At 38.8% G+C, this 12,197-nt stretch overlaps 1 protein-coding gene across 1 annotated transcript; it reads right to left on the reverse strand.

Moving 5' to 3' along the window:
• Positions 1–18: 18 nt before the first annotated feature.
• On the reverse strand, positions 19–11,859 carry rab30 (RAB30, member RAS oncogene family). Its single transcript, XM_041233195.1, has 5 exons — positions 11,709–11,859; positions 5,626–5,726; positions 3,781–3,864; positions 2,635–2,818; positions 19–1,750 (listed from the first exon to the last, which is right to left on the reverse strand). The coding sequence occupies exons 2-5, from the start codon at positions 5,716–5,718 to the stop codon at positions 1,500–1,502; spliced, it is 612 nt and encodes a 203-aa protein (XP_041089129.1). The 5' UTR covers positions 5,719–5,726; positions 11,709–11,859; the 3' UTR covers positions 19–1,499.
• Positions 11,860–12,197: the final 338 nt, after the last annotated feature.

Raw genomic sequence — 12,197 nt, forward strand, 5'->3', positions numbered from 1 at the left:
GAAAACCACTCATATCAGTCTGTGCCAGTCTTTAATTAATCAAACAAACATACAGTATATCAACTAAAAATGATTCATACCCAAACATGTATCTAATACAATACAAACTGTGCATGTTGTGTCTGTAAATGTGTTAAATGAAGCATGTGTATCTCCAATTCTGAAAATACACACATGAAATATCCTGCTTTTAATTGAAATGAATTATAGTAATATTGAAACAGCTAGCCCACTAGTTAACATTTAAAATGAATACTGCAGTGGAATGCAATGCATCAAGAATGAAGCATGGATTTAAAATGGATACCGATAGCCTTCATTTAATGCGGCTGTATGAAGCAACTTATTTTGTCCTTCACATGTTTAAGCAGCACAGCTGCAGGCTTAGGGTTTGTTTAAAAACTACAGAATGCATGTTTTATAAAGCCAAGAAACAAAGAATATACTACAAATCCCTTCAAATCTCATACTGCATCTGATGAACGAGAATGACATTTTCTTCCAAACTATCTTAGTACTGTATTTAAAATACAGTATTGTTTTAAGTCATTTCTACAAGGAATTGGTTAATTGAACCATTTTATCAAAAGAAAAAAAAGCACATTAGTGAAGCTACATAATGCGTGACTTATTACACTGTTTGAAAGAGGATCAACACTGCAAAACAGAAAAGTCTGCTTTTTTTAAACCTTGTTCACAGCTTGCATAAAACAAACTTTCTTAGAGTACTCCACCTGGAAAATAATACTTGTGGTCCTAAGTTTAAATGCATAATCTTTTACACACACCACTCTCTTCTTGCTGAATGAAAACAACATTGCATGCCGGTCTTTACTGTATAATGTGTGTCTGTAGTACTTCACATGGAATACATAGTATCCCACAAGTCAAATGGCCCTCACTTCGAGGTGATTAAACAGATTTGACAGAACAGGAAAGTTTGCAGTTGTGTAACATATCAAGGTTCCCATGAGCAAAATTCAAAAAGTATATGGCATTGGTATAAAGTCTTCAAAAGCAGCATGAATTCAATGTTAGTTTTCCTTGACGAATGTTGGATTTTGTAATGAGTGTCTGGGAGAGCACACAGAAGTCACAGAATGCTTGTCTGCTTGCACACGAGTAGTAGTTGCATATATATCCTTATTAGTGCTCAGGACTTATTCGTCCACTGGATATATAGCCAAGCTGAACTGTAAAATATTAAAAATCACAGCAGGTTTTAGTGTGTTTTTTGTCCCAGTTTTTGAGAGCAAAGTCCTCGGTTACGTCTTGTATTGTTTAGTCTACCATTCTTCAGGAAAATAAAACAGATTCAGGTCAGTTCATTCCACATCTCCTTAGAACGGCAGTTATTCACTGGAGAGAAAAAACACGACTGGTCTGCCAGGCTGAAGCGTAAGAAATCACCTTTACGCCTCGAAGGGCGCGAACACCAAGAGCTGGCTTCCATCTGCACTTCCAAACAACGGGTTCTTTTGTTGGTGTCTGTGTTGGTTTTAATTGAAACTGCAGCAGTTCAAGTAGCTGATACTCTTGCCCTCCCCTGGCAAGGGGGATGCCACGTTGTTTTCCAGCGTGTTTTGTTTTGCCTCTCTGATCAGCTCACAGGCCAGGTCCAGGAAAAGTTTCTCGACATTGTCCGACTCTTTGGCAGAGGTCTCCAGGTAGTGCATATTCTGGGCTTCTGCGAAATCGTCTGCCTTTTGCCTGGGAACCTCTCTCTTCTCTGCCAGGTCAATCTTATTCCCTGTGTTAAAGGGGGGGGGGGGGGGGGGCATTTTAAGAGCATATCCTTAACCTACGATGGGTTACAACGGTTGAATATATATCGCATTCAATACTATTAACATCAAAATGTAGTTTAAAAGAACTAAATAAAAGAATATAGCATCCTTAAATTAAATGTGTTTCTCAGTAGTAACATTCTCAGTTTTATTTTACTTCCGTATGCCTTGAAAAACATGCAATGTCCCTGCACCCAGTCCTGTGTTTCAGATCTGCCTTCTATTAGTATTTAAATGACCAGAAGCCTGGAGTTTGATGCTAATATATTTTCAGTGCAATGTCCACGGTTTGCAATAAAGCAAATCAAACAATACTGGGCTGTGCTCAAAAGACAATAATCTCTAGCTTTCCTGGACATTGGTGAACTTACTCTATTGCTTTTGTTGGCCATAGGCTAACATATTGGAGAGATAAAATAGTTCTGTTTGTAATGTTCCCAGAACCTTGACAAGTTTGGGTAACTGTGTCATATTTGCTGTCCCTCTGTATTCTGAAGCAAGTGGAAATGCAAAGATATTTTAGTGTAAGGATTAAAACTAGCAAGAAAGAACCAATAGTATCTGTATTTATTAGCACATGCTACTGATTTGCAAATGGTATAGTTATACAGTACCAATTCATGACCTGATTCCTTTTAGAGGAGTTTCCAAGAGGAAGAGCTGCAACCTTCACTTTTCACATCTGTATATTATTTTTTTTTTATACCGCAGCCCATAAAGTTCAGCGCCACTGTTGAATAAGAAAGCGCTTCATGTGCCGCCAAAACATGTTCCATTAGACTGCCACTTGTATCTGTCCTGATAAATAAAGCTATAAAAAGGAAAAAATGAATAAAAATGGACCTACCAACTAAAATGGTCACAACCTTGTTGCCAGCATACTGCTCAATCTCCCGGAGCCACTCGGGAAGGCATCGGAAAGACTCCTCACACGTGATGTCGTAGGTCAGTATTAATGCATTCGCACTGCGGTAGTAGCTCTGGGTGATGGATCGGAACCTCTCCTGCCCAGCTGTGTCCCAGATCTGCAGCTGCGCGACATTGAGCACAGACTATTAGCCTTAGCTTTTTCTAGCCTGCTGGTCTAAGACAATATTAGGAAAAGATGTGTCCTGTCAGGGATCAGGATTATATTCAGCGTAGAAAACAAGCTGGCATTACAGCCCAGTCATGCATAAATGTAACACAACCCGAAGCGTGATACATGTTCATACATACAGGCACATATAGGGACAGATCAAGGCCTTAGGTTGGTAACTGTGGTGATCATGATTCTAATACTTTTAAACAACAAATTAATGCAGGTAGCAAGTTTAAATCACAACTGGTTGACTGACTGATGAAATCAAAAAAAAAAAAAAAAAAAAGTTCTATAGATACGTGTTGTGCTATTCGTACAGATAAGCCTTAGACAATTGACAAGGTCAACAATAGAATAAATGCTTTACAATCCAAGTCTAGTTCTCTTGTACTATTATCTTTTTTCAATGTTATCTTTTCCTCAATCTGTGCTGTAGTTACTGTAATATATCTGTTGGGCTTCCCAGCGGATGGCTCATGAGGTTCAAAAGACTACAAGGACAAATGGTTCTCTTTGGAGTAGGGTATGCAATAAAACAAAACAGTAGAGCACTTTTTAAATGTAACTAGCTCCTTAGATTTAGATTGTTTAAGCTCTATTTACAGTTGCAGTCCGAATGCAACGTATTTTATTCAGTGTGTGTTTCACACGTTTCTGCCCCTACCATGGCTCTTTTAGCCAAAAGGGTTGGGCAGCTGCTGTGGAACAAAAATGCCAGCGTAGTACCTTTTTTAAACAAAATTTGATGTTCAAATATACTGTAATTCCAATATTATTTTTCAAAAAGCTTTTTCTCCTATTTACAAACTTCCCTAAGGAAAAGCTTTATGAAATAATTTCTAAAATTACAGTTGGCATTTTTTTGCATTGCAGTCAGAGACGTTACATTTGCATATTTAAATATCTGGTTACCTTTACTTTTTCCCCCTTTATCTCGACTGTCTTTATCATGAAATCCACCCCAATAGTTGCTCCCTGTCCTGGTGGGAAAAGGCCCTGAAATAAAGAAACTCGCATTCAAAATGTGTTACAATGAAAATCCTGTTTATTGCATTAAAAACACACAACATTCGAAATGGTATACGAAGAGATACGAATTAAATGACTCCACAAGCTGCTGTAATAAAATACAATTGTTGTTCAAGCAGTTCTGTCAGTCATCTGTGTTTAAAACAAAAAGTATCTGGAATAGTTAACACCCCTTCAGTGATTATATATGGCATTATACCACAGTTCAAACTCCCTGGGGAGAGACTGTGGACAAGGCTCTTTCGATGCACAGAAGCCCAAATTGTGGATACAATCAGTAAACCGACACCAATAAATTACAACTGAAGTGTAAAATTGAACATGCTTGCGAGACACTGTGGTTTGAATCCAAACGCGAAGAAGGCAGTTTTGTCAGCAAAGCCTTGACCTTTACATGCATTGATAACCAAATGAAGCAATGCTAAACACATTTATTCCGCTTTGCTGTTTCTGGGATAAAAGGTCAGGAAGCAGCAATCGGTTATATAGCACAGCTTTAAAAGAAGAAAAAATATTCCCTGTGGAATGCTATGAAAGAAAAAGTGCCATCTGGCCTTAAACTCACACAAATTATTTTGGCAACAATCTTATTCCACATAATATGAATGTAGGAGACAGTGACTATCACTATACTAACAGCCCATTCATTTGATTACAGTTTGTTTCCTGCATTCCCTCATATGCACAAATATTACAATGCAATAAAAAAAAAAAATCCAAGTACAGCCAGATAGATCTCGTTACTTAGAAGATACATTTAGGTAAGTGATGTGCAAAATCAACTAAATGTTAACATTGCACTGCAAACTGTATTAATCGTTTTATTATGAACACAGTTTTCTTTTGTGGGGGTGGGGTCAGTGTAAATGTTACTTTGAAATATTCCCTTTGTAGTCACTGTGTGATGACATCCTTTGATATGTGGGAATGGCGTCACTGCAAAATGTACTGACGAACTAAAATACTCCCAGGCTACAAACATCTTGAGCAAACTGTGCATCAGAGTACTGAAAATATCGATCAGATGCAGGAATGGAAACAAGACTCCCGTTGCATAACAGTTTGATCCATTCCTGGTTTTATTAGCTTGTTACCTATACACTGTTGCTAATCAAGCTTGTATTAAAACCGGGAATGGGTGAAACTGCTATGCAACAGGAAGTCTTCTATCCGTCCCTGAGATGCACTGCTAAACACAGGACACTGCCCTCATTCTGTGGTGTAAATCTGTTTGTATGTTAGTGTACTACACTGTGCTATGGGACTGCTTTGCTTTAGTTCACATGAGCGCACACTGTTAGTTACTGAAAGGCAAAACTCCCAGATGTTTTTAAAACGCTGCTTGCCTTGCTGAGACAGAAAACCCTGTATCCAGGTTGTTTTTCAAAACAAGTTTAAGAAGTTTTAACCTGTTTAAGAGATTTTACCCCAATGGAGCAATTTCACTGCATGTTGCAGGCTGCACTGATTCACTTAAGCCTCCTCTTACTTTTGCTGCTCATTTTCAATTCCCAGTTACTGTGCGTGTGTCTCCCCTAGCTACAGTACTGCCTGGCAACTAACTCACCACTGCATTGCCTGGCCTCCAGCGAAATACTGTTTGTAGCAGTCTCTGTACATCTGAATAGGCAAAAAAAAAAACACACACACACACACACACACACACACACACACACACACACACACACACACACACACACAAACACAAACAAGAACAGAACAGCTTACCTGAGTAAACCGGCGAACTAAGCAGGTCTTTCCCACACCGGCGTTCCCAATCAAAACAATCTTGAACAGGTAGTCGTAATCTTCCATACTCATTTGTGCAGCTGCATACAGAAGAAAACAAATAAAGCTGATGGAATGCAGCCAGAACGGTTAGTCTTACCATATTGTGATTGCAATTAAAAAGACAGCGGTCAATGCAGTTTGCAAGATAAATGCAGGAAGTGTAAGGCATGATTGTGGTTTACTCATCAAAAGCAGCTCTAAAAAGGCGAGATTTAGAATAGCCTACAGATGCAGTTTGGCAAACCCTGTTCACAGGATAGAACCAGGGCCCCGCTGTTGTGTGATGAATGTGTAAAACAGGCAGAATACAGTAACCCTCACGAAACACAAACACGCAATACAAATAAACTGGCGGAACAGCTGAATGACACGAAACTGTGAGCCCGAAAGACTCAAACTAGTGCGTCACACTAAATAACATGTTTTCCCCAAGAACATTTCTCTTGTTCAGTCAGTGGTTGCTGGTTATTTGAAGACTTTTGCAGAAAATAAACCCCTCAACAATGATCTGTCTCTCTAAGACTGGGATAAGCAGCACCAGCAGTGCTTTACTGAGCGCCTCTAACCTCGTTTCCTCAAGCTTGTATGAACAGCTGTGACCCTTCAAGGCAAGGTCCCTTGGCTGCTTACAATTTTCAAGACTGCTTTAGTAGTCTGGGTAATAGTGCCCAAAAATCCCTAACCAAAACTCAGAGGGGAACCAATACAAATCAATCAGAGATCAAACCTACAGCTTTTCATTCAGTGTAAGCATCTCTCTTTCACTGTATTCATGCAGCATTCAACTGCACAGATGAATTACTCTGCTGGCCGTGCCCATAGCTACGGAACCGGGAAGCAAAAGGCTAGCATACGCTTCATGGAAAGCTGCCATTCTTGTTGATGACAAGCACTTTGTTGCAGAACAGAACAGAACAGAACAGATATATATATATATATATATATATATATATATATATATATATATATATATATATATATATATATATATATATATACACACACATATCACACACACACACACCTTAGCCAAACCTTTCAAATGAATATAACTTATGGAATCATTATAAAAATTCAATGCATTTCATTATTTTCCAATAGTTAGGCACAGTACACTATTGTAAAATGTTACACTACAGTAACTCAATGGCTTTCCTTAGCCTGGACTGCAGCTGTTACCCAATGTTTCCTAATCATAGCTTCTAACTTAATTGCATCAATAAGCAATAGGAAGATGAAAGCAACACATTTCCTGTGAAAATGTTCAACCAAGATGATGTTTTATTAGACAAAAGCCTTAATAGGAATGCTCATTACAAAAATTGTGCTACTACTTCAGCAGAGACTTTGAACCTAGAAAACTTTGGGATTAATTAACAAAGTTTCTGTTATCTTAAAGCAATAAGAACACAACAATTTGCACAGCCAATAAAGAGTTTCACATATAACCCAGAAAACAGTGTTAGAAGTTTGCCATACCCAATGAACAATCAAAAAATCACGCTAACCTGCAGTTGCTCTGTTATAGCTGATGCAAATGAGCGAGGCCATAGCTTCTTCAGATTGAAATACAGTATATCAAAATGGTACAATTCTGATGAATCAACTAACATGCATCATTATATCATCAGATATATATTATTATGCATCCTGAGCATAAACGATGACCTAAAATACTGCACATGTGGATGATGAGAAGTTCACGCTCTCACAGTTCTGTATGGTGATGAAAGACATTTTATTGCCAAACTTGCACTGGTTATAATGTATTAGACAGTAGCCTATATTTCCCCCATTTAGACCAATCGCAGCATATTGTCCCTTTCACAGTAAATGCATGACATGGGCAATTGGCCCACAGTTTAAACTCAGACCCTGTATAACCTTTAGTACATGACATGCAAAAAAGGATGACTTCAGAAAGTACTCTATGTAGGGGAGTACTGTGTACTCTCTGTGGCAATGACAACTTACGTGTGCATATGTCCCTTGTCTTATTATAGCAATACTTTCACAGTCCAACAATAAACCCAAGTTCAGGTTTGATCATGATATTAAGTTATGTATGCATGGTATTGTCACAGAAAAGTCACATGCATTCCCCAGCAGATGACCTAGGGCACAAATATCAAAAGAATCCTGATAGCGTTTACAAAGAAATACAAGACAATATGCACTACACAGGAGGCAGCAACAGTACTGTAATCAAGGACAGGTTAAAAAAAATGCTTGAAGTGTAGTTGTAAAATGAATGAATTATTGAACCTTTTATATAAGTCTTAGAAATAAAACATGTTATATATCTTGTTTGTAAATGCCTTCTTCCATTGATTTAAAACAAACTACAGCTATACAGAAAACAGCTAACTACACCATAGTAAATTCAACCAATTTATAACGACTGTCAGCTGTAACTGGAACCATGTGAAAAAGCAGGAGTGTTCGTTAACCACAAAAGAAAAAAACACTGCTCTAAGCAGATAATTGCCTCTATGAAATCCATTACTTTATTTATTAAAAATCTGTGCAGTGGGGTGACTCAGTTAAGCAGAGTCAGCCTGTTACAATGAGGCCCATTGCAAGTTCAGCAAGGGCATTTAATCTATAGGCTACAGTTGCCAAAACAAGGCAGACTCGCATGTACATTAAATGTGCGATCCCATGATCGCCAGCTAAGGGTTAAAAAGTTAAGATGCTGTTAGGAATATCAGCAAAGAGCCAAAAGACATTTTATTAGTTCGATCCCCAGCTAAGACAGTGGAGACATGCAGCAGTCATCACCACTATATTGGCCAGGGTGCACTGTGTGCTTGTAGGCTTAAATACTTTTCAAATCCAGTCCTACAGATTCATACTTCAAAATGCTGCTTCCTGGTTTTAAACCAATTCCTGTCACATAGTATGGAATCTGACCTACACACAGGAAGTGGTCAAGATCCAGAGAGCAACTGGAACTCATCTACGGAGAAGCTGGTGCATCCTCACGACGTTACTCATAAAACTGGGTCTGTATTCCAAAACGCTTTTCTTTTTTTTTTTGGCGGCAAACATTTCTACAAGGATAGGACGCAGGATACAACACAACTGCTGTGAACACATGCAAGCACTTCAGATTCAGATTGTCAGCAAGGAAATAACATCAAAGGCTAGAGTTTTAAAGCAGGGAAATGGACACTACAGTACAATGTCTATCTGAGGCAACCCCCAGTGGAATTAAAGGTAAATTCCTGCTAAAGAAAAAAAGTCTAAAACAAACATAAAAGCAAAAACACAGGATTAAAAAGTTAACCATCCCAGCTACTGTATCTCCTCTCTCTGTCTGACCATGCCCCGCATGAGTAATGAAGATCGCCTGGTTGGTATCAGCATGATTGAAGGCGGACTGTTGAAGCAGAACATCTCATTTCTCACAATCAGCAGACTAATCCAGAGAAGCCAGTTCTGTGAGGAACAGGCCACGGCACCAGCCCGGGACAGTCACATCCAACTGATCCATTTTCTTAATCGTTTTCAGACCTGCTGCGGCTACAACACGGGAAATTCCAGGAAGAAATAACCCGCGCATCAGCAGAATGACTGTAGCTCAGCGTCTGTATGAAAATGATTTGCATGCTCGGAGACGGTTCAGAGGCAACATGTTGACAGCTGAGAGAAATCGACGTCTGTGGGCACAGAGAACATCTGATGTGGCGCAGAGAGAGTGGTGGAGTGTTTTACTCACAGACGAATGCCGTTTTGCCCTTGACAGACCTGACAGAAGACAACGCGTGTGGAGAGGGTGTGGTGAGAGTTATGCTGACTCTTGCGTTGTTCAAGCCAACCGGTGGGGCGGTGGAAGTGTGATGACGTGGGGAGGAATCTCCTTTAACACAAGAACGCCTTTGGTGCAGATTGAGGGCAACATTACTGCTCAGCAATACACTGACGAAGTCCTTGAGGCAACAGTTTTTCCTTTCCTGCAAACCAATCCGGATTATCGATTGTGCAGCAAGACAATGCAAGACCACACAGCACTAGGATTACAATTGTACAACTTCAAGAAAACAATGTCGAGGTCTTGCCATGGCCAGCTTTTTCACCTGACTTTAGTTCAACAGACCATCTGTGGGCCCAAATCGCCAGTGTCATCCACAGGAGACAACCGCGACTAGCCAACCTTTGCCAGCTGGCTGCAGCTGCACAGGAAGAGTGACAGAACATCCCACACCAGTGTATCCAGAGACTGATCAGGTCTATACGTTAACGCTGCCAGGACTGTGTTAATGCTCAGGGAGGTCATACCCAATACTAACTTAGTAATGTTTTCATTTGGACAGTGTCACGTTTTAGATTGAATACTTATGAGTCTTTGATATGCATTGTTGTTCACATTTTCTGTGATTGTTTGATAATTATTAAAATATTAAACCCATTAGACACAAGCGTTGCATTTCTTTTGTGCATCAGTATAAAATGAGCACATGTTTTTATCTACTACATTTGAAAAGTCTTATAAACCCAATAGTTGATAAGGAAACAATATTTGAGGGGGTCAACAGGTAAATGATCCATACAGCGCAGGTTCACGTCCTGGCTGTGCAGTCACCAGTCTTCACTGGGGATTTCAAAGGCAAGCACATTGGCTCTGGCGCTCCCACGGATTGTTTCTACTCATTGCGCAACAGCAAAGTTTTAAGGCAGAGTCAATGTTTGGCTTGACTGCTTTCCAACAAATAAGACAAACTGACGTCTTCACAATTAAAACATGTGCGTAGCTCTGTCTCAGTAGGAATGAAACCTAATATGAAACATCTGTGTGAGCGTCCTGGTTATAATACTCAAAAACACATACAAAATACTCCACAAAAAAAGGGTTCTTTTCTTGCTGCTGGACATTTATAGGCAGCCAATATACAGATGTTTTATGAACATTACATGGGGGCCCATAAGCTTCACCCCCTTATGATATGATTGACACTTGTTACAGAATTCCATTTGTGCTAAATAAGTACTGTACAGTACTTAAACGGCACATGGATCAACGATTGTGTTATATTGGTAAGACTTTGCAAGAGACCGTATATACTCTAGCTCATTTTTATCTTGGCTAAAGAGGCAACAACATCCTTTATTTATTCAAGTAGGGGATATAACGCCACCCTTAACTGTGCAATTTCACACAATGATAGACATTCTGTAAATTTGTAATACGGAGTAGGATATTATGCCATCCTGTAGTAGTAAATCTGTGGTTCTTTGTTACTGAATTATTTGCTCTGAACTGTTTGTTTGTTACCATTCTACATACATGGGCTCCTGTTGTAATGCACGAGAAAAAATCCGACAGTCTTCTAAATACATGTTTAGTACATACTTAACGTGCTTTGTAACTGAAGGAACACAGCGACTACATTCCGTCAAACTTTAAGTAAATATGTTCCAATTAAAAAAAAAATAATATTACGGTTTCAAATAACAAAACGGGTGGCTCTTAAACAGTAAAATAAAATTTAACTTCATAAAATAAAGCAAGCCAATTAAATAACGAAAACAGGGAACCCCATTTTAAAATTGGCTATACAAATTGTACTACATTTACAATAAAACATTAAAAGGTGTAATATTATTCCCCAGTTGTTAATGTACAGCTAGCTAAAAACACAAGACATTAAACAAAACATGAATACCTACACGTGAATAGCGGTGTTACTTCGCTTAGTGCATTGCACTCGTGATGTGAAATGGGTTCTTTATCAAATTAGAATTTAATGCATGCACAAATTTCCAAAATGAATGCAAAATACCCGTGTAAAGAAAGCGTTAAATACGTATTTTATATACATTAAAATCACGTTATGGCATGTTTAACAGCTGGTAATCCACATAGATTGTGACACTTTATCGCAAATTATTATATATTGGTAACACCCTTCTTTTCACTTTTTCCCCAGCAAAAATAAATAAATAAATAAATAAATAAATAAAAATTATAACCTTAACAAAAATGCTTCGGTCACTTAAAAATAAATACTTGCACTTACCAGATTAGGGGGGTCCCCCAGACATTTACTATGTGTGATTCATTAAATGGTGAATTAACTTGTCTTTTCCTCTTGCAGCTTTATCTCAACTAGCGTTCTCAGGTTTATGCCAATGATCCACAATGATTGCAGACACTGGAGTTTCCTTTGCTTTTCTAACAATGACATCATTCCTTTTCAATAGGGGGCCAACTGCCATGCGCAGAAACTCGGACTGTGGTGTTCTGGGAATTGAAGTCCGCTTTGGGCGACATACACCTTAATTCGAAAGACACATTTCCGTATTTGCACTACATTTCCCGGGAGCACGTTTGAGGGAAAGGGATGTTCGGCTGTGACCAGTCGATTGATTTTGGAAGTAAACAAAACTGGCACGGTTTAATTTTTGGGGAAAAATAAAATGTCTTCTTGCCCGATTTAGAACACGTACAATGATTGAATCGAGAGGGCTGATGAGTTTTGTGTTGCATCTGTACAAGACTTATTATC

The sequence above is a fragment of the Polyodon spathula genome, chromosome 30 (genome assembly GCF_017654505.1).
Source record: "Polyodon spathula isolate WHYD16114869_AA chromosome 30, ASM1765450v1, whole genome shotgun sequence".
Taxonomy (NCBI): Eukaryota; Metazoa; Chordata; class Actinopteri; order Acipenseriformes; family Polyodontidae; genus Polyodon; species Polyodon spathula.

What these genes read in the sequence shown, in the direction of transcription:
- rab30 (XM_041233195.1), bottom strand. Translation starts at nt 5,718, where the DNA reads ATGAGTATGGAAGATTACGACTACCTGTTCAAGATTGTTTTGATTGGG. An exon ending in TAAAGGGGGAAAAAGTAAAG is followed by an intron (nt 2,819 to 3,780) that starts GTAACCAGATAT and finishes AATGTCGCGCAG; the next exon opens with CTGCAGATCTGGGACACAGC. An exon ending in GGTTGTGACCATTTTAGTTG is followed by an intron (nt 1,751 to 2,634) that starts GTAGGTCCATTT and finishes CCTTTAACACAG; the next exon opens with GGAATAAGATTGACCTGGCA.